The sequence below is a fragment of the Kryptolebias marmoratus genome, linkage group LG24, assembly GCF_001649575.2.
Source record: "Kryptolebias marmoratus isolate JLee-2015 linkage group LG24, ASM164957v2, whole genome shotgun sequence".
In the NCBI taxonomy this organism is placed as follows: domain Eukaryota; kingdom Metazoa; phylum Chordata; class Actinopteri; order Cyprinodontiformes; family Rivulidae; genus Kryptolebias; species Kryptolebias marmoratus.
This window is the reverse complement of record NC_051453.1, coordinates 14,381,206-14,404,375: the sequence shown is the minus strand read 5'-3', so window position 1 is coordinate 14,404,375 and position 23,170 is coordinate 14,381,206. Positions and strand designations below refer to the sequence as shown.

At 37.4% G+C, this 23,170-nt stretch overlaps 1 protein-coding gene across 1 annotated transcript; it reads left to right on the top strand.

The window, feature by feature from the left end:
- Positions 1-115: 115 nt before the first annotated feature.
- Positions 116-2,799, top strand: rxfp3.2b (relaxin family peptide receptor 3.2b). The gene has a single exon (XM_017406961.3). It carries the CDS (start codon positions 324-326, stop codon positions 1,515-1,517), a length of 1,194 nt encoding a protein of 397 aa, XP_017262450.1. The 5' UTR covers positions 116-323; the 3' UTR covers positions 1,518-2,799.
- Positions 2,800-23,170: the final 20,371 nt, after the last annotated feature.

The window sequence follows — 23,170 nt, the reverse complement described above, 5'->3', positions numbered from 1 at the left end:
ATGTGCCAATAATCGGAGGATGGATTCGCCTTCTTCCAATCATCGGGCTGGGGAGATGAAGACGGTTCGCCGCGCACCGCTGCGCGCTCACGTCGGAGCTATAATAAGCGGACGTGGCGCGCTCCGAGGTTGTGAGACAGAGTAGACAGTGGAAATGAGAGGAGGATCATCGCGGCTGAGGCTGCCATCTGTGTGGCGCGGATGGACTCTGGCACAACAGGAGAGCTGAAAATGCCATCGGGGCAAACTTTTTCTGCGCGTCTTGTGTGGCACAAAGCAGCTTTCCGACTTTGAGGTTGGCATGTGAGAAGGAGAGTCCAGACATGCCTCTGAATGAGACTGGGGTCCAAACAGTGGCTCCAGAGACATGTGAACTAGAAGAGGACAAGGCTGGACATGGCAGCGGAGGTTCCAGCAGCAATCTGTCGCTGCACTGCTGGCTGCAGCTTCTCACCAGGGAATCCATCATGGAGTTTCAAGGAGACAGCTCCAGCCTGGTGGTACGTGTGATGATAGCTTGTGTGTACTCTATAGTATGTGCATTGGGGCTGGTTGGAAACTCTCTGGCTCTGTACCTGCTACACTCGCGTCACAGGCAGAAGCAGTCATCCATCAACTGCTTTGTAATGGGACTGGCTATCACAGACCTGCAGTTTGTTCTGACTCTGCCCTTCTGGGCCGTGGACACAGCCCTGGACTTCCGCTGGCCATTCGGCCGAGTGATGTGCAAAATCATCAGCTCCGTCACCACCATGAACATGTATGCCAGCGTGTTCTTCCTGACGGCGATGAGCGTGGCACGGTACTACTCCATCGCCTCCGCACTGAAGATGCACAGCCGGAGAGCGGCTGCTGCCTGGGCCAAGTGGACAAGCCTTGGCATCTGGGCTGTCTCCCTGCTGGCCACCTTGCCTCATGCCATCTACTCCACCAGCGCTGAGGTGTCAGATGAGGAGCTCTGCCTGGTCCGTTTCCCAGACTCAGGAAGCTGGGATCCACAGCTCCTTTTGGGTCTGTATCAGCTACAAAAGATCCTGCTGGGCTTTCTTATCCCCCTAATCATAATCACTGTCTGCTACCTACTTCTGCTGCGCGTCATCCTCAGCCGGCGCATCGCAGGAGCAGCAGGCCCAGAAGTGAAGCAAGGCCGGCAGAACCGGCGCTCCAAAGTGACCAAATCCATTGCCATTGTGGTTCTGTCCTTCTTTCTGTGCTGGCTTCCCAATCAGGCTCTGACGTTCTGGGGGGTGCTCATAAAGTTTGACCTTGTTCCTTTCAGCAAGGCGTTCTACAATGCGCAGGCCTACGCCTTCCCCATAACTGTGTGTCTGGCGCAAACGAACAGCTGCCTCAACCCGGTGCTCTACTGCCTGGTTCGCAGGGAGTTTCGGGCAGGTCTCAAGGAACTTCTCCTCCACGCCACGCCATCCTTCAGGAGCTTGACTCATTTGCTGCGTCGCAAAACCAAAGTGGCCGAGGCACCGCCTGTTCTGGTGCTGGTCCAAATGGATGTCTGATTTGGATGACCAGCTTACTGTGACGAGAAAAAAAAAAAAAAGAAAAGTAAAAAAAATACAAAAGAGCAAATAACTGACCCAAAAAGAGTATACTTGCTTCGACTGATCTTGAGATGCTTGCATGGTATTAAATTCTATCCTTTCAAAACAGAAAGCCACACTTTTCTCTGGCTGCCAAAAGCAACAAAATGACAGTGGACAGCACCATTGGGTGTGGACCAATTTCACAGTAATCTACAGGACTCACTTTGCCGCATATCCTTTTGTTGTTAGGTTAGCTCACTCCTTCACTGTGTGTGACAGGCAGCGCTGCTCTCTAGTAATATGTCATGTACAGACACAAGTAGCACTCAATCTCCGGGGAAAAATGGGAGATTTACTGTGAGCCAGTCGCTTTCTGTTTCGTGTTTGTTCTTCAGAGCTATTGTGTACAAGTGATAAAGATAAAATTTAAAGACATACTGAAAAAAGTAAGTCTGTGGTTTATAGAAGTTTTAGCTTTACATGAAATGCAATAAGAAAAGCAGAATAATTGTAAAGTCTATTAATATATAATACAATTGCAGTGTCTGTCATTTATTTTGCAGGGTCAAATAAATTAGCATAGTCAATGTTGATTGCATTGCCTTGGATAGATGGCTCATGTCTACACAATGAAACAATAAAAGGCAAAGAAAGTGTGAAAACTTAAACCTATTTCCTTTTCTTTTGAAGGCAAGACCTCATCAAATATAAATGCTGTCCACGAGGATCAGAAATACATGAAAATAATCTCCCAAGATTAACTGTTTGTCTTGGTGCTACAAATCTTGACACTGTTTGGATGGGAGCTGAGGGTGTTTGCAGTGTGGCGCGCGCACGCAAACAGAAATACTGCTGAACACCTTTTGGCGCCCACTTGATCTCCGAGTCACTCTCACACTCGCATATTCAGTTTTCTCATAGCAGCAGATGTGTCAGATTTGGTCATGAATATTTTAGATTTTGCATCAAATTTGCATCATTTTCAATCCAGGCCACTCATTCGTAAAAACGGGGCATTTTTAATGGTTTACTGATGCCAACAAGAGCATTTCCTTTTCTGCTCAGTTACAAGGTTAATTACTTTCATGGCTGCTGAACAGGCAAATAATTACAATATATATCCATGTAAAATGTTGCTTTTCTCTAAATATTCTGTATTCTTGACTTCTTTATTAAAAGATGTTTGATGTTTCAATAAACAAACGTGTACTGACTGAAATTAAGTCTGAAATAAAAGCTGTCAAACTGAGCTATGCATTTGGAATAATTGGACCAGGTGAGGTCAAAATTCCTAGCACATATCATACGTGGCAAGATTAAAAAAAAAAAAAGTCACCAGGGGTGTTTGTAAGACAATCTTTCACTGGCAGGAGGGCATCAGACAAAAGCCAGACCGTTGCTCGTCTTATCTTTTATTAATGAGATTTAATTCTCTCTTTCTGCGTTGGTGCGCAGCACCTCTTCAGTCAATAACAGCATCGGGGCTGTGCCGCAAAACTAATCTGGGAAAAAAAGGTGCTCACAGATGTGCAGTTAACTGGGACGTTAAGCTGACAGAGAGGGTAGCTTTTCTTCTTCCAGATGGATGAGGAGGAACAAAAGGATGACAGGGGTTTTTTTTCTAAAAAACCTACTCAAGACAATTTAGCAATAATAGCTACTAAATTAGTTGTTAACTACTGACATCTAAACTCTTTCCAAATGGTTAAATTGATAAATTATACTTTAAAGTGGGGTTCTGTGGACAGGTTAAGAAACATTAATGTATTAACTTTTATAGACAGCTCTTAATTCTGATCAGACTGATAAACTAACGACTAGTCAGAGCAGGGCCAAAACCAAAACTGAATACTACAGTCTGAAGACAACTATAATATAAACAGTCTCTTAGCACTGTTTTATAAATCATATGGCCATCAATTCTATGATACATGGTTATTCTGGCAGAAATATTCCTGCTCGACATGATTCTGCTGCAATGGAAATGCTACAGCTAGCTGGTGATAAACAAAACTCAAACTTCTATGTAAATAAACTTGCAATAATTGATAACATAAATGTTTATAGTAGAGTTAATCCAACTTTGTGTTATAATCCCTGTAATAAGTCAGTACTCTTGGAAATGACAGTCAAATGATGCACAGGAGGGTAGTTATTTCACCAGGTTTTTGCATGAGAAGATGTCAGCAATCCACTTTGGTGTTGACCCCGCTCAGAATAACTGTTTGATTGCCAGTCTGGTCAGAATTGAACTCTTATTTCTTCAGATTTAGGCTGTTTACAGAGTTATCTACAACAGACAGGACATTAATTGTCTTTAACCTTTCCACACAACCCTACTTTAAAACATCTGAACTATCAGTTTAAGCTTATAATTCACACTGTTCTCAACAAATGATAATATGCTCCAGCACACTCAATTACAGTGGGTAATAACAACTTTTATTTGAATGGTATTTCAACATAATGCTTTTTTGTGCACCTTGCATTCATATCTGCTTTCTTTTATTATACCATATTAATTTATCTCACACCTCAGGGTTGTTTTACTTTAGTGAGGTCCCTGCTTCACAAATAATGCACCTCTGTGAAAAAAAATCTAAATTTCTAAATGAACTTAGAAATATGTCCCAAAACATAAAAGTATGACGGGGTGGATAAATGCTCAGTGCATCATGTTTTTCCTCTTGTGTTAAAAAGAATACACAGTTCTATCTTTACTAAGACTTTTCTCTGCATGTTATTCAACTTTCTTTAAAGACAAAGTGATAGCCACCATCTTTCCAATTGCTAAAGTCTCATTTAATTTATGCAGCTGCAAAGCTGCAAATTAAACCCAGGATCCAGCCTCCTTTGATTGATTACCTTTTGCCGAGGAGCAAAATTGTCAAGGGTTGTTTGAACTGAAAAAGAATCACCATCAACATGATAAATCAGTTGTGTAAGAGTAAAACTAAGGTACCAGCCTTCTTTTGCAGCCACAAGTGGCACTGAGGAAAAAAAAAATGAAACCAGTTCTTTAATTTTAATTTGGGTGTTTTCTGACATTAACTGTAATCAGTGCTATGTAAGATTAATTATCTCAGAAGTCAGACAGAAACTGAAAGTAAGGGCCAGGTGGGAAGTATAAAAGGATTTTGATTGAGAAAGACAACAGTTAGGACTCAGAAAAGATAAAACAATTGTTGAGTCCATAGGGCTGCTCTATGGACCAGATTAGAAGAAACTCCTCCTTGACCTGTAGTTCAAGGAATGTGAAAATCTGAATACAAAGTGGGAGTTGATTCATTATTATATAATCCTCCTGCAGCCAGGTTTCTGCAAGACAAATCAACAAAATGATCATCAATCAAGTCAAAAGCTACCAGAGATTTAGATAAGATAAAACTTATGCTCAATGATCCACATTTAATCTCTTTTGTTCTGTTTAATCATTGTCTTTATTGATACCATTTTTCTTATTTGCTCCTCTTGGGCTGTGTTTCCCCATTAACATTATTTTCAAATCAGTTTGCCTTGATTAATCCATGATTCTCCACAAGTATCAAACCAGGGACTTATCCAGTCTTTCTGATATGTGGAGATTTCTTTTTTATTTTCTATCATTTACGCCTGCATGATGGATACTTGTTGCATGTTTATCCTCTAAGGCCTGCTCAGCAAACTGGGTAAAGCAGCTCGGGGTCAGCCTTATTTTCATGACTTCTTGGCCTCCAGCCAAATAAACCATAACCCTACATATAAAAAGCTCACAAAAGTATGAATATGAAGAAGTAATGAGAAAGAAAGCACAAGTGGTTCTCCTGTCTTGAGCTACAACGTGAGCTTTCTGCAACAGATAGTCACGCACACGATTTTTTTTTCCACACAGCACTCATTTTAGCTACACAATGCAGCATTTGTTGATTTATGTTCTGTAACGAGCCTTGCAGACATGTACAGCACATGAAAAGATGAGCAAAAGATAAAATTTACATGGTGAATATTTGAATCCCAACACATGGGGATAGTCAGGGCTCACCTTGAAGGGACGTTCTGTTTAGAGCATGCTGAAGTCAGAAGCTTAAGGAACAAGTTTAACAACAAACGGTGAGAGACGCTCTCAATGAAGGACAAGGAGGACCGGCTGATTTACAGAGAAAGCAGAGGATGCACCAGGTGGCCTTGGGCTCTCATTTTTTAAATGAACGACTTGTGTTGATCTTTATGATTTCACTGTGCTACAGCTGAAAAAGAAACGTGATTTTCCTGCTTTTTTTCTTTTTTCTTCTTCTTTTGAGAATGTGCTCACATCACATTTCCAAAGCAGCTGTTTTGTTCTTCTCTCTCTCCACAGGAAAAAAATGTACTGAAGCTGCACCAGGACTTAATGGGTTTTTAAGTAAAGCTAACAGTCTAATCAGCATGCACTTACTGTAACTACAGTTCGTGTCAGGCTGCCTGATCAATACTCATCTGAATTCCCTCTAGGACAGGAAGTGGTACTAGAAGGTTGAATGACACCCTTGGTGACGACCTTCCTCAGAAAACTAATGATAGCCTAACTACGCTTGCGTCTCCGGAATATTTAGTTGGTTCTCATTAGTGGTACCCAAGCACAAGGCGAAAACAGTATCGACTTTTTCAAGTCGTGGATGGGATTTCTTTTGAAAGAGACAAAAACTTACATGGCAAAAAAAAAAAAAAGAGCCTAGATTTTACCCTTTAGGTCATTTTGTCATAGTGTGACACTAATGTCACAATTCAGTGTTTGATTATTTTAAAAGCACAGTTTTGTTTTGTGATCATAGCACACGGGAGATAATGATTTAGCCTGTGTGTGCGTATTTATTTGTCTGTCTGTTATCAAAATATCTCATAAAGCACTGAACAGATTTTAATGAAACTGGATGTTTGTCTACAACTGATTAGGTTTTGGGTTAACCTAGTTCAAGATGGCTGCTACACCTAATTGACCTTAGCAAACACTCACTACACCATGGTCACTATATAGTAGACTGAATAGGGCAAAGGGCATACTTGAATACAACAAGACTTCATAATTATGTACCAAATATTCACAGTCAGGTGTCTAAATGTCTTTGAATCCATATTGTTTACATCCACCATAGTTTGGCTTGGTGCAGCTGCACAGCAAGACAAAAACTGATTACAGAGGACAATAAAAACAGCAGAAAAGATCATTGGTGTTCCCCTGTCCACCCTTCAGGACCTCTTTACCTCAAGAGTCAAGAAGAGGGCAGGGAACATTGTCAAAGACTCTTCTCACCCGGGCCGCCATTTATTACAGCTCCTTTCCCTCTGGCAGGTGCTACAGATTTACCAAAACCAGGACCGCAAGACACAGAACTCTCATGAACACCTGAACTGATTTTCTGCTGGAAAATGGTGGCTCCTTTTGTTTTGTAATATTTCGTTGCACTTCCTAATGCTCTTGCTCACACTTTTATTTCTGCACTTTGAATTCTATATTACCTGTGTAAATTAGATGCACATAGGGAGTGTGACCGTCTACCTACAACTTCATGTATGTGTGAGCATATTTGGCCAAAAAAGTGATTCTGATTCTGATAAATAAACACCAGCAGGATAAGCTGGAACACGCACATGAAGCTGAAGTGATGGACAATATAATTATGCTGGTTTTGTATGTAATTAACCTTATTTGTCTTCATAATGCTGACATAACATTTATTTACATGTAACTGTAACACTTTTTGTTGAATGTTTTTAACACAACCATTGGATTGTAGCTCTAACTATACAGAAACCTAAAATATATTAAAATTATGAATTAATATCGCCTGCAAAAATGTTCTGTTCAGAAGAACTGCCCAGAAACAAGCCACACAACAGAAGCTGGCTTTACAGCTTATTTTTACCATGTTTCATATTCAGATTGAAACGTTTTAAATGTAGGATCGGCTCACATATTTCACAGCAGCTCAGACAGGGGAGGAGAAACTTTATATTAGAGACATCTAGAGAATTAAAGGCATTTTTACCAAGTCTAAAAATCACAATAATGAGCCATGGATGTTAGCTTCAGTTAGCTTGTTGTGTACAACATCTGTACACTGCTTTAATGAAACATGTGACCAGTGCCTAGGGAACTATATGGTGGGTGAAAAATTACAGTGAAAATTAAAAACATCACCACAAAATGACTAACTCACGATATAGTGCACTATATAATGATTGAGTGGACAATTCGAATACAGTCTCAGTTGATTTTGTTGATGTTTAGATAAAATTCAATGTGGGAGTAGCTGAGTCATCCTCAACACATATTCCAAGCATCCCAAAAATAATACTTTTAACATTTGACCAAAACTGCTATAACTTTCTCAGTTCTCAACATAAGATAATTTTAGTTTAAAACTTGAAAGGAGGCAGGTGACATGCTTTTAATTTAGTTTTGCTTGGATTCCATTATCTACAAATTGAAGAGTCTGTACATAAAAGGTTTGCGCCCGACACTGAGAGTATGCAGGAGGTGGCGAATTTGTATTTTCTTCACTCTCTGCAAATTATCTGACACAAGGAGGGTATATTTTCAAATTTTTTATTACAAAAAAATAAACGGGCATCTGTTTTCAATTCCCTGGGTTATATTTCCTGCACTTGCAACATCAGTTTTATTGGGGTTCTCTGTTCATTTCCACTTACATGGTCAAAACCATACAATCAACATTTACATTTCTGAATTCAATTTAATCTTTCAAAATAACAGAATATGATTTCCTTTCTGAACAATAAGAGACCTCGTTTCTCAGTATACAAGGAAGAACATTTTTCCCTCTTTCGGATTTATTATTATAGCTTCTTTTTAACATTACAGTGTTTTGTTTTGTTTTATACTTCCATTTTTGTATTTTCTGAGGTTCTTCTATCTTTTGTGTTTACTTTGCCACTGTGTGACCTTAGTAAAAAAGGGCATATGACAATTTCATCAGGCAGTTTCCTTTTGCTTCTGCTCACACACACACACATAAACAGCAATATAGAGGGAGATCCAACTACACTGAAGTATGCATTTTATCAGAGTGATAACCTCAAGATTAAATGATGTATCCTTTATTTACAGATGCTTCTAAGAGAAAAAAGAAAACATCTCCTGACTTGGCTGCTCTCTCTTATTTGAGTCTTTCAGCTGTCTTGGCAGCTTCCCACCCTGCATGGTGCCCAAATGTTAGCATCACGCTGAGATACAACTCGGGAATCCTGCTTTCTTTCATTATCCCCTAGGGGAAACAAGCCAGTGTCAGAAACTCCTCTTTGAACCGGAAATCCTTGCAGATTAACAAAGACGACTGAGTTGCAGCGTTGTTCAGCGAGCATCCTAAAAATAAACTCAAGAATATTCTTCAGATATGGCAAATATTCAGATATGTGTAACAACACAAATTGTTGCTAAGACCTTGTTGTTGTTTTTTAAGACAGTATCTCACTGGGCTGGGACTGTTAACGGTTGGAGACACAAAATTGCAAGAAAACTAAAAAGAAAAAGGAAAATTTGCAGCTGGGGTGTCACTGACTTCTGTGTGTTTGTGGCCAAGCCAGAGTGTTCAAAGTCATCCTACTTAGTTTAAATTTTGTACATAGTTAGCAAGCTGTGCCACATTTTCAGAGATCTTTTTTATTTATCTTGGCTAGTTTTGTGTGTACAGTTCGCAAACTGTATTCTGTGCAGATTATTATGTTGCCGACCTCCGCCACATTGTACCTGCCTCGGACTGCGTTGTACCCACCTTGGCAGCTGCCCCCACATTTCTGATTCACTCTGCTTGAGTACACTTTTGAAATAAAGGTAAGCAGATTTGAATCATTTTTAAAAAATATTATTATTCTTCCTCCGCATGGTCCAAATGACATACCAATGTCTTTACTGCATTGCCTGGTGAGATGGATTAGTGAGTCATTGTCTCGCTTATTTCTGGACACTACACATGTTTGTACAAAAATTTGTGACAATTAGTCCATTAGTGTAGCTCTCAAAACGCATTGCTTAAAGCCAAACCTGTTAACACATCAATGTGAGGCAGAACTGTCTTTCCATTAATTCTAAATCAGTGACTTTGCAAATATTGGAAAGAAAATTTGCTTTACTCCAGTCAGATACATTTAAAGGCTAAAATTCAAATATTCTGCCTTCATTTTACATAATGTCTTGGGTTACTGCGACAGCGGTATTGATGAACCGAGCCACACTGACTGAGGCTGCCTCTCTGACCTTTCCCCGCTAATGATTATCTCGCCAAGTCTCAGGAAACAATGCATGGACTGAAATACCAGCCAGTGGTTTGAGCTTTATCTGTTCTTTTCTGTCATCTAATAAAACCCAGATCAGCAAACAAAAAAAAAAACAGGAATGGGTCTCTAATCCACCCGTGTCCGGGACTGTTGTTATCACACCTAACAGACTAGGCTGGGCAAAGCAGGGGAGTAAGCACACATCCTTTTTACATGCCTGGAGGAATGGCTGTCAGGCATGAAACACACATTTCTGACATCATATCATCCAGTTTGTATCGGTTAATAAGATTTTACAGATCTTGAATGTGATAGTTTGTAAGAAAAATTGTTTATTTTTCTGTGTTAGTAAGTAGGTTGTTTGTGAGTTTGTGAACACTTTATAAAACATTAACAATCATTTATAAAACAAGTATAAAACACTGTTCATATACTGAAAAGATCAGGTACGCTTTTATTTATTTCTTCATATTTTAGATTTTAGTTATCATACATTTGTAAGTTTCCTGCATATAAGCATCATGAGCATTTATAGATATGAAATTTGTTTTAGCAAATAAAGGTACTGAGCTTAAAAACTTAGTTTGGCAGCTAAATTATGTTTATCTGAGTGAATAAAAGTACAGTACATCTTGCCAAATAGTGAGTCTGCGTCAATCCATGAACATTGTTTCAGGACAAATGATTGTTATTGCTCTATAAAGTATTTACAAAGTCATAAATAACCTATTTATAAAGCCTTATAAATCCTTTATAAAGAAGCCCTGATTGGGAAGTAGTGAAGAATTGAGAAAGCCTTTAGAGTTCATAAATAGCTTTTTCAGACCATTTCCAGCCTCTACAGCAGTAGTTAATTTTTGTCAGAAATTAGGTAGGTATTTATGGGAACTGATTGCTGTAATGATTAATGAAACATACAAACACTTCTGAGCTATGACTTCTTTCTGAAAATGTTACAAATTGACATCCTAAGAATCTTAAAACACAAGTTTTATTGCATAATTTTAGGCAGTTCCAGAAAAAAAAATACTATTACTTAAGTAGATATTCCTTTTTTTGCTTAAGAGGAAATTGTAAAATAATGTTGAATCATTTAAGTAGAAAAAATATGATAGACATTTAGAGATTATAGTCTTATTCTGTTAGTGTGTGTCTGCTATCAGTAGAATTATCGTGTGTCATTTATATTAAATAACATGTGCTGGCTTAAGATATGAATTTTGAAATACTGGTTATACTGCATATATGCACACACTCTCACACACACACAGACGCTTCCGTCGGTGATGCTGGGGAGCTCTCTTGTATACATTTAGTGAAAGCAGAAACACTGAACACTTGTAGGTTATTTTCAGTTCTTTTCAACTGCCTGTATGTTTTTTTTTCCATGTTGACCTATTTACAAGTTCTGTGCACGTTCAGATGTTCGAGAAACGAGAAATGCTCAGAAACAGACTGCAGCTGTCAGATTTCTGTAGAATATGCAGCGTCTTATCACTTATTAAGGCGCAGAGACACTTTGCTCATTTGCTTGTGACCCTTTTACCTCCCCGGGTTAGACACAATCATGTACCACTGATTCCTTCTGGATCTCAAAGCACTTTTTTTTTACTGACACATTTATTTTGAGCTGCATCTGCAATCTATCTATCTATCTATCTAATTGGAGGTATATATTACCTACAAAATCAGGATTATTTGTTACTTATGTCATTATCAGTAAGCAGGTAAAAATGATGTCAAAACAACAACTTTATTGTTCATTTTTGTTGGTTAAATAAAACATGACTCATACCTGCAGGCAGCTCTATTCACTAATGAAGACCAACACAACTTTTCAAACAAAAATGAAAAAAAAAAACATGTTAAAAGACAAAAACACGTGAAATATTTTCAGAGGGTAAAAACAGAGAGCGAGAGAGCGCCAGAGCCGGCTCTGTCTCCCCTTGTGACTGTGCTTCTTCTTGCAAACAAGAGAGTTCACAGAATGCTGAGGCAGTGCACGTTTTATCTCACTGTTTCATCTTCAGGCACTGAGGAAAACTAAATCCACCAGCTGTACTGTGCAAAACACTGCTGTGCGTGACCTGGGGAGATCCCCAGCTCCCCTGCTACAGAGATGAAGCAAGAGAAGATGATTTTGATGTGGACTGATGCACTTTCACAGAAATCATTATACCCACTTCACTTACAGCTCTGTATTTGTCCTGGTCTGTAGGCTTTTTTGTTAAGGATTTGACTTTGACTTGACTTTTCTTTATGCCATGTTTTGTTACCTTGCTGAGCTCCTCCTCTGTCCGTTTCTGTTTTCTGCTTCCTCTGCTCACCTGCATTCATTTGCAAATCATCCCTCCTGCCTCTTGTTAGTCCTCAGCTCCCTCGGTGTATTAGTTCCAGGTTTCAGTCACTCCTTATTAGAACCTGGTTTCTTTGCCTCAGTTCTGTGCCATCTCTTTTTTTGTTTTGCTTTCCTCCTCTCTCATCCTTAGAACAGTGCTTTGATTCATTCTTTTGAAATTATGTTTATGAACATCAGGCTTTTGCAGGACATTGTGTTTCATTTTATTTTCTCCTGCTGCCAAAGGGATAGAATATGTTGTGGTAGTAGCTGAAAGTCATCTCCAACTTATATTCTAAATGCTAACTGGTTGTGCAATGTCTGTTTTTAAAGCTTTCACACAAAGTATTGAAGTACAACTCTGTTAGAAAAATATCTCATGAACCATTGGGTGTATTCCAATGAAACTTCCAGAAAGTAAAACATTGTATCTACAACTTCTTTACAATTGCAGTCGTCCCAATTCAAGATGGTCGCCACAGGCAATCGACCTTACCAAATACATAATGTGTAAAACTCAGCCAGTTTTATAGATATTGAGCTAAAATTTGCTGTGGCAGTAGCTGAGAATCATCCTAAACACATACTTTGAGGGCTAGCACAGCTCACAAGATCTCACATGAGACTGATAGCGTCATTTACAAGGTTTGACCAAAACTCCATGATTTCTCAACATAAAATCATCTTATTTTAAAACTCTGGCATGAATGGAAGTTATTTAAAGGTCTTTAAATTAGATCAAGTTTTTTCTGCCCGTGAGCCTGTGTTTGGGTCCTTCAAACATTTAGCTGTGACAACAGTATTATTAGTCTGTTACAGGAAAAAAGAAATTGTATTCCACTTACTAACAGCCTTGAGAAATGATGATGGATTGTTCCTAAAGACTCTTGTGCATCAAATTGATGTTGAGAATTTTTGAAGATGGCAGGCCCTTCTTGTCTCTTCTGTCATCTTAGAAAAAAAAAGCACTTAAACACTGCAAATCTGAATTTCAAATGTCAGTAAGAATGTACTTTGTTATCCTGCAGAAGAGGAAATAATTGAGGGGCAGCTTAAAGCTTTAATTAATGCATCATTCAATAAAAGAAAAAACAAAGCAATCTTTATTGTTGTTGAACTGTTGTCAGTTTGAGTTTTAATATCCAGCTTATTGGTTTGTTTTTAAGTGTTAGAGTTCAAAAACCTGTTTCAACTTAAAGTAAATTGCTAAAGATATGTTTAGTGCTTAAATGTTTTTAGTAAGCATTTAAGGGTCAATTATTGAAAGACAACTTGTTCGTCACGTTAACATACAACAAAAGGGCCTTTATCAAAAAAATGACCATCTTGTCATTATTTCAGTTTCAACACGAGAATTGATTGATTTCATTTCCTTAAACAGAAGAGAAGAACCATGAAGAAACAGACTGGACTGAACAGATTATAATGATTGATTATAATTCAAGCTTTTTAGCAGTATGAAAACAGATGTGACTTTCATCTACACCTTTGTCTTCTAACTGAATCCCAGAACTTTTCAAACCAGTCTGTGTGCCACCACTTCATCTTAAATGTTGTTGCCATTCTTCAAAAAACACAATTACAGAATAATTTCAAAGTTCCCTTTCATTTCAAAACTCCTTGAAGACTTTTGAAGACTACTTGAAGACTTTTTTTTTCATTTGGAAACAAAATGATAAAACTCAGATTTCAGACAGAATCCAAATAAATAACCTTGCCTCTTTGCACTTCTTTGTAAACTGGGAAGTCCTTCTGGTAAAATAAATGTAAAAAACTGATTTGTGATTTTATGTGTTTTGTAATTTCACACTAAATATATTGTGCTTGAAAACTGTTTAACAAACATGGTACATGGAAGCAGCATTTAACAATGTTGAGATAAAAAATATATTTTACAATTATGTTAAAAAGTTATGTGCAGCAGATTAAAGAAAACTAATTACAAAATGTCAGCTTATCTTTCAGTTTGATATTTCAAAGCTTTATGTACATATTTGTATCACCTGACTGATAAACCTCAGTAATTTCACTCTAACATCCTCTTTTTTAACATAGTGGCAAAAGAGATGATAAAATGTTTCTAAACACTGGTTTGAGCTTTATTGCTGGTAAATCAATATACTCATAAACAGGACAAAAAAAAGCTCAAACTCATAAAAGTGGCAAATTTTCTTCTTATCTAATTATTACTAATCAATTTTTAGTTGCCTAAGATTTTGTGTAAATTTTCATAAAATAATACGCTGATCATTACACAGATTGATCATTATTTTCAGCTGGAAATAATACAAAATGAGTCAGAAATGTGTTGGGTTTTTTTTTTATAAAACAAATCTTCAGTTTGAAATTTAAACGAAAGAAATTGAACGTACTGTTTAACCCTGCATTACACCGTCTCCTCTTTTTAAATGTCACGATCCACAAAAATCCTTACTGATCTTTATCCTGTGTGCCTTCTCTTAGAGTCATATTAAAATAGGATTAGGTTCATGTTAAATCCAACCTTGAGCAAATGGCATGGGAGAGGTTTTTTTGCAGAATCTTATGAAACAATGAGGAGCTGCAACAAACCAGCCGTTAGAACAGACAAAGGACAAAATGCTCACTTCATTCAGTACTAAAAAGTACAATACAGCATCACATGTTGCTCATAAAATGTACAAATGTCTATTGTTGCCCACCTTGGGTGCATTCCAGACAGACAAGTTCCTCAAGGACAGTTTTTTGACTTTTTGTACTATATCGTACCTGCTGTATCTATGGTAACCAAGGCTTTGTGGCACCAGGACTGATACCTTTAGGATTAATCTTGATTCATTTTAATTTTTAACAAAATTTGCTAATTATTATTTACATTATTTAGCTTTGACCTCACAATGCCTCCACCATCCCTCACTTCACCAGTCAGACGTGTACCAACACACGAATGATCGGATTAGGAAGATGTTTGGCGACCAGGGTGAACATCTTGGGATTTGTGTGCGGATGTGTTTGTGTGCGTAAGAAAGTTAATGTTCCGCTTTTCACGACAGAACTCTGTTTCTTTGCAAATCCTGCAGAAGTTTTTTTTAATTTTGTTAAACCTCCCTGAGTGGCAGAGAGCTTTGAATCATCCCGGCTCGTAAGTTAGAGAGTGCAAACGTTCAAAATATCAACGCAGTTCTTGGAAGCGCTCAAAAAATGTTAGAACATCTCACTCCAAATCCCTGTTAAACAAAACGGAGCAAGAGAAGAAAGAAAAGGCAAAAAGATAAATACGATGGGTCAATATGACTGAAAAAGAAAAGGTCTTCTCTCAATCCATTTCTTCTCATCTGCATTGAAGCAAACAAAAAACATGAATAATATTTTCCCAATAAGCAATAAGTACAGCCATGTTGATTTGAAAACAAATTATCGATATGATAGCTGTGTAACTTAACTGTTCAACTGAAAGCATTATCATCCTAATCCTAATATTTTTATGACCTAAACCCAAGATAGGAGCCTGAAAGTGAACCTCAGTCTGTAATCAAACTTCAGCAGCTTCTTCATCTACCTTGGAGTGCTTTTTTACAGGATAGCACAGCCTGTGAACATAATCCAGGAAGGATTATGTCTACCTGCAGATTCCAACAGGGGGGAGAAAAAACATGAATGATTTCAAGGAGACACAGTCAGATACTACCTCACTGACAGCTGCTGTCAGTAGATTTGGTCCACTGGTTGTTTTGTGACAAATCAGAGGCGCGCAGTGATGCAGAGCGCAGGTAAATCGTGTTTTCTCTTTGAACACAACTTTACGAAAAAGACCGTCTGGGTTGGACACTGTTCTGTAAACGGGCTGCATTGCATATAATTATTTTTTGATTATTTTTAAAGCTGAACAGCAGCTGGGTAACACTCACTCACTCACTTAGCGAGGGTGTTTATTTCAACCCAGAATGCTGCCATGTTTGACCAAGATCCTGTTAGCGGGGACACTTAATCAATGGCCCTAGAGGTGTCCAGAGACTGAAAGACTTCCCCATTTATCAACCAGACTGGTGTATATTTTCAGTGAGTCAGCTTCTGCCTCACCCAGCATATGACAGTTTAATCTGAAAAGGTTGTTGTGACTAATAGATTTCATTTTAATTAAAAAAGGAGAGAATAAAACTACTACTCTAATCTTTGGTTACTCTCACTTAGCCAGGTGTTAACATGTTCCATTATTTGAAGAGAAACTCTGACATACAGGAATCATGTCAAGCTGGTGTCTAGTGATTTCATTTCTGTGAGTGCCTGGCAGGAGAAAATTGAATTTCTATGCAAGTACAGCCTTGTATTGAATGTCATTTGCATTTCATAGAAATCCACAAACCTTGCTAAGTCCTTTATGGAATTGTTTTTGGGGTTTTTTGCCCGTTAATGATGGTTCTTGCACAGATGTTGGCTGTGTGGCTTTGTTAAAAATTTAACCTTTCAGGTAAGATAGTTGTTAAGACTTGGTGTCCTCCATATGTTTACCCTCTCTTTCAAAGATACAATTGACATTTGCCTATAAAATGTTAAAGACGTCTGTAAATATAACCTCTGTAGACAGACACAGATGCTGGAGGTAAAAAAAAAATAGCCTCATATTTTTCTTTATCAGAGTTTGGTTATGAAGACCCAGCAGCATTGCACTTGACATAAGATGGGAAATGAAGGTATAAATGAAGCTTTGTACCCCCCAAAAAAACACAAGTGAAGCATTGTTTAAAAGCAGAGGTGAAAGGTTGGGGTTTGGTATACTGAGGGGAACTGATTAGCAGGATGAAAATGGGTCAATAAAGGAGGGAGAATCAATAAACAATTTTGCTAAAAAACTGCTTTTGAATCTAGTTGGAAACATCATGAGGTTAAAAAAAGCCAAATGTGGGAGAGCATAATTGTGCAGCGGTGAGAATCCAGCTGCATTTAACATCTGGCTGTGGTAAGATGTGGCATGATTAAAAAGCATGTTTACTCCATCTCCAATGTTTTCTTGCCTCTGAGTTTTGAACTGGCTGCATAAATGAGGAAACATATGGAGGGTACTAATTCAAAAATGGAATGAAAATGAATAAACTTTGCAATAAAGTGATGACTTTTATCTTCGTGTTTTGTTTTTATCTGTCCAAACTAAATGGATGGGTGAAAATCACTTTAAACGTTACAGAATGTCTGAAAGACAATATGGGAAGGCTCCAATTGCATCCCTTTCATTAAGGGTGGCTCTGTGCTTTTAAAATGATATTTGTTTCTGCTAAAAAATATAAATTTAGGTGTCTGAAACAACAACTCAAACTGTGAAAAACAACCATTTGACATTATTGGTTGCTGCCCATAAAATGTAAACGTTCTTGTGAGAGGTTAAGGCTAGCAGGGAGAAGGGTGCATCTTTGCCCTTTTTGAGAGGAAATAACTAACTACCCTGTTTGTATCTACACCCAAGTTTAACTTCATGTCATAGTCGTTTTGCTTCAAAAAAAAAAAAGTAGAAACTATTTTAAATTACCTTCACATTTTGATATTACCTGCAAGTTCTCATCTGAAATTTAGCAGTGCACTCAAAAAATACTACCCAGAAGAATGAGCCAACATAGGGTTTAAGAATCAAATATGTTTGATTAGATTACAATGTAATTTCTGGATGTTTTATTTTCCAACTAGTTATCTGTTGTGTTCTGCAGAACGGCCTTATAACAACCTGGGAGAGTTCAACACATGATCTGTGATGAAATTACACTGTAAACACAAAAAATACCAGCTTAAACTAGTTGCTGATGTGGTAGGTATTTGAGAGTAAACCAGCCATGCAAGTAATTTTCCATCTGTTCATTAAGTGCTTGTTTGAGCTTGGTTCACTCTCACCTGTACGGTAATAACATGCTTCAAGGGTTATCGAGTAGTACCAATGTCAAAACAGGCAGACCCTGCAGAAACAAGGGAAAGAGCTACTTCAAATATAGGTGTAAATTAATAGATGATAATGATGCTGTTGTGGGTATTTGACCAAAGCATGTCACAAACATTCAACGAGGAGCTCAGGAAATTATGTCAACTTGTGAAGTACATAACTTTTCTTTCTGTGAACAGAAAGCTAAACTAAAAGTGGGCAATGTGTCAATGTGTTGTTATACAAATGCTCCACTTTTGAAATATGGAGATATTTTGAGTGTTAATTTTTTTCTTTAAATAACAAAATAGTCGTCTCAATAAAGGCTTTTGGTATATGTTTTGCAAGAGGTGTTTGTTGGATCTACTTATCTTTTCTTCATTGTTTGTGTCCTTTATCCAGGAGCCCCTTCACAGATTTGATTTTCCAGCCAAATAGTTTGTTTGTTTGTTTTTTTCTTTGATTGTGAGGGCTTTCAGCAAACTTTATTGGTAGTAAACAGTCAATCAAAAAACTCCAAATGGTAAATGCAAAATCCATCTTTTCAAATGATGAAGGTAAAAAAGCCTGAGTGTAATCATCACAACAGGAGCAAATATCTTAGAGAAATGAAAATAGACTGAATGGTTTCTTTTGTGGCAGTGTCTTCACTGTGAAAGCAGACTGCAGCTAAATATGTCACCTAGAAAATGTAAATTATTACGCAGTGATGACTGTTTTAGAGGTTAGTAGATATGGACGCGCTTTAACATAATGATCCTCAGAGTCTTGATCGAGACATGTTTTTAATTGGTGATTAATTAGGTCACTGATTCCTGCTTTTTTCCTGATCTTTGTTGTTTTATGACAGGCTGTGCCTTAAAGAGTCATGAAAGGAACTCTGACAACTTGTCTGTGGTGTTGAAATATTATAAAGTGGATAAACAAACAGTTCAATTACCATATGTAATATCTGTGTATCTTTGTGTGAAATATTAATAAAAACCAAATGCAGTGATTAGCAAAACAGTATTTTTTTTTATTTATAGCCTTAAGTAGTTTAAAAGCAACACATCAGTGGATAAAACTGAGACATTTTTTGTATTTTCTGAATAAAAAATACAACTGTGTTGCATCTAAATAGTAAAAAGCCTCCAAATTAAGACCTTTCAGTGGTGGAGTTAATCTTGACCCTTGTAATAAAGATTTTCCCAATTTTCTATATCATTTATTTATCCACATAAATGTCAAATGATGGACTTTTAACCTGTCCGCCCTATCTTCCCCTGTGCAGAAGCTTTTGTGTCCCCAGACACTGAGCAGGATAAAATGTCTAAAATTAACCTCCAAATTTTATGTGTTGACCACTCAGTTCTTCATAGAGGGTTGAGATAATCCTCCCATTGTTTACTCTGACAGACTCTGGCTCGGGCTCAATATTTCCTTTTGCTTACAAAACTTCTGTCTGAGGGAAATGATTCAGAATTATCTAAGTGGCAGCTATGATAAGAGTGTTTTCAGCTTCAAATGCAGAGGAAAAATAACATCAGAGCTTCTTATGCTCTCTCATCAAATAAAGAAAACATTTAACTTTCCTTTTGGAATGGAAAGAAATGAGAGAAACACATTTAAAAAGTTCCTAGAAAACAGTCTTTTGTCTTTTTCCCCAAGTGTCTTAAAATCAGTATGATAATACATTTTGCAAAGAGAATAAATATATACTTTTTGGAAGGCCTTATTTTAAAATTTAAAGACACTCTTTGCAAAGAAGATGTCGCTGGGTCATAAGCACAAGGGCTGGCTCATATGTTGCAGTTCTATGTATGATCTGCACTGGTGGCGAGGTTCTCGTTCTGTGGCCTTCTTGGTTGTGTTAGGATTGCTTGATGCAACTTTTTTTCCGTTTTCCTCCTCTCCCTACCTGAATCTTCATTGTGACAAAACCAGTTGCTGTCAGGTTCCTCCCAGCTCAAGCTCATTTTCAGCCAGTCAGTATTCAAACAATGCAAGAGATCATTTGTCTATGATAACAAATCATCTCATTTATAAGCATCAAATTCTTTGGGCCAGTAGGTTTGGGTGATGTAAGTGGGGCAAGACCTTTCAGTCATTATGAAAGGCTTCTTATCATTTGGTCTATTTGCATTCATTGATTGCAGTTAAGCTAAATGGCGTGTTACTTACAGCTGTGTAGATTGGCTAACTTGATTAACTGCCAAAGGATGCAGCAAATGTACGGAGTCTCTCAATCAAAGGAGAAATGTCCATTTAGTTTAATTAACATTTTCTGAAAGTGGATTAGCAAAACCAAAGCCACCCCTTTAACACTCAACTCAATATTAGAATGTGCTTTTCTCCATTGTTCAGGTCAAAGTACAATATGAAAACTGAAGGAACATCTCAAGAAATAGATCTGATGTATCGGAATCTGGGAATATGACACAAGTGTTTCTAATATTGTGGCTAGCCCATTTATCTTCTAGGTTTTGTTAAGTTTTTTTTTCTAAAAAAAACTAAAAAAATAAAATCCTCCCAGAATACCCTTTTTACAGCACAAACATGCTCCACGATGTGACAGTAGTGCTGCTTAGCAACAAAAGAAGTAATCATTTGTGTGTGCAAAGATAATTGATTGTGAAACGGCGTTCAAAAGGCAGTGTATGATGTGCATTTAGCTGACAACTCAGTGAGCCCTTTTTGCCTTGCTTCTCTCTCTGAATGAGCTCAGAGTGCTCTGCTGGAACTGGGTCATTGTTGAAAATTTGAATTTTTCAAATGTCATTCCCGTTTTAGGATTATATGAAATCAGTGACTCGGTGTCTACAGAAGAATAGCTAAAAGACAAAATTGTGTCTTTATAACTATGTTGCATTATTATATTCAGCTATCTTTTCATCACCTGATATATTTCTCTTCTGCTGATCTCACACGTCTCTGACCTGTCTGCTGCTTTTATCCTAAACTTTTTGCTCTCTCTCCCCGCTTCTCTACCAATTTGTTGTAAACATGTCTAACTGTCAAGGAAACTGAACTGTTTTCCTACAGCTGTCTCAGTAAAAGACACCCTGATCATACAACAGACAGAAAACGCATTAAATATGGCCTCACTGTTTGATTTTGTGACGTCAAATAAAAACCAGAGCTTTTTACTCAAACTCCTTTACAGACAAAGTTTAGTTTTCTCATCAAAGCTTCAGTTTTTATAGTTTATGCTCTACATAAATGATCAAACTGGGGGAACAAAATTAAACATGAAAGACAGGCAAACAATGCCAATCCAGACTGCCATCAAAATATTAATATATTTATAATATAATTTCTATTATGAATTTATATTATAATTTAGAGGTAATTATTTCCACCTTGTCGAATCAGATCTGGGGAGTGAAGTCCTTTTTGAACCTTACTACAGCAATGCCCAACCATTTTTATCATGTTCCAGTTTCATACAAGATATCTTTCTCATAAGCTAGAGTGGAAAAAGAAGAAATAAAGTAGTCTACAAACTAATGTATATAAGAATATTTATATAGATTTTTTTTAATTTAAGAAAAGCTATTGTTATGTCTCTGTGGCCTTGTCCGGAAAAGTCCATGGACTGGTCCTTGGTCCTGTGGCTGAGGACCCCTGCCATAGTGCACAAAATGTGCAAATTTAATGACACTAGTACTCAAATACATCACTTTATTGCTGCACTAACTTTCAGTTAATTGTGTCCATTTTGGGTCCCTAAAAAAAGTCCTCCAACAGATTTGTGTAAGATTCACTGAAATTTATAGGCATTAAACACTAAATATGATATTTAAACTTACAAGAAAAAGTCAAACTACGTATTAATGTTGCTTGATGAAACCAAACTATTTCCTAAAAACGTGTGACACGACACTGATGAAGGAATAAATCACCCTCAGGAGGTGTTATAGTTGCTGACGAATACATCAACAAACATCTGCTTGCATTCAAACTGGGATGTGTTAATGCTTACGAATTGGGAACATGTATCATAAAAGTGATCACACTGCACCCCTGCTGGTTGCCACTTTGGTATGCAAAGATGTGAGAAACCCCACTGGCTGGAGCAAAACCTGCTATAATTTAAACACATTAGCTGATTGAAAACAGCTTAGTAGCTTTAAATCCGCCATTTAACCATGTTTAGGCTCATTTGCAGGCTTACAAAAGAAAAATAAATACCTAATGTTACTTTCTTACATTTGTATCTGCAGCCTTGAAGGTGCACCAAAGAGCAAACCTTATTTTTGAGATGTTCCTTCCTCTCACTCTAAAGTTATAATTTCCAAAGGTTTAATAGTTCAATTGAAATGAAACCTAAGCAAACAGGCCATGTCTCAAAATGAAAACAAAAACAACCATTTAGCCATTTTCCTATGAGGGATTTTGGCATCTTGAAGCAAATACACAACTTCCATGATTTTATCAATGCAGAAGTTATTGTTTTCCTGTAACAGTGAAGCTTCTTCAGCACAATGAAGGACTCAACAAGTTTAAATGATTTTTAATTTGGATTAAAATCCCAATTAGATCAACAATTTAGTAGAATAAATGCTGAAAAGACATCAGTCAGTCGACGCTTGATCTACGTCTACATGCAGTAAATTTACTTTTAAGCTGATGGGTTGGTTTATTGATTCTTTGTCAGTTCTTTCACAATCTGATATCAATCAAACTTGTCCAATTTGGTTGCAGTGACAGGCCTCACCTTTTATTATTCTCCCTAACTTACTGTATATATTTTGTTTCAGTGAGAAGTTTCTCCCTGGGGTGTCATCTGGAATTAAATGAATGACAGGTAAGGGCTTTTTAAAAGACAAGTTTAACCCCAGCTGCTTTGCTTTCGGAGAATGTTACCAAAGTGATCTGGTCATGTTAAAAGAAAACCTCCTTCATGATCCTAACAACTCTGGTTTTAAGCTCAACATGTCTGGCTAAACTGTTCTTACACCATTCTGGTTTACCCATTAGTTTAAATTTATGTGCTTTAATAAACTCTTACTCTGGGTTTCTTTAACTAAAATCCTTGTAAAAAAATGTTTAAACCTTAAGATGTTTATGTTAGAAAAACTCCTTTGCCTCCTAGGTCACTTTTGTAATTTGCATGACATGGTTTGCATCATTAAATGATAGAAAATTAAAAGAAGCAATTCTGACTGAGAGCTT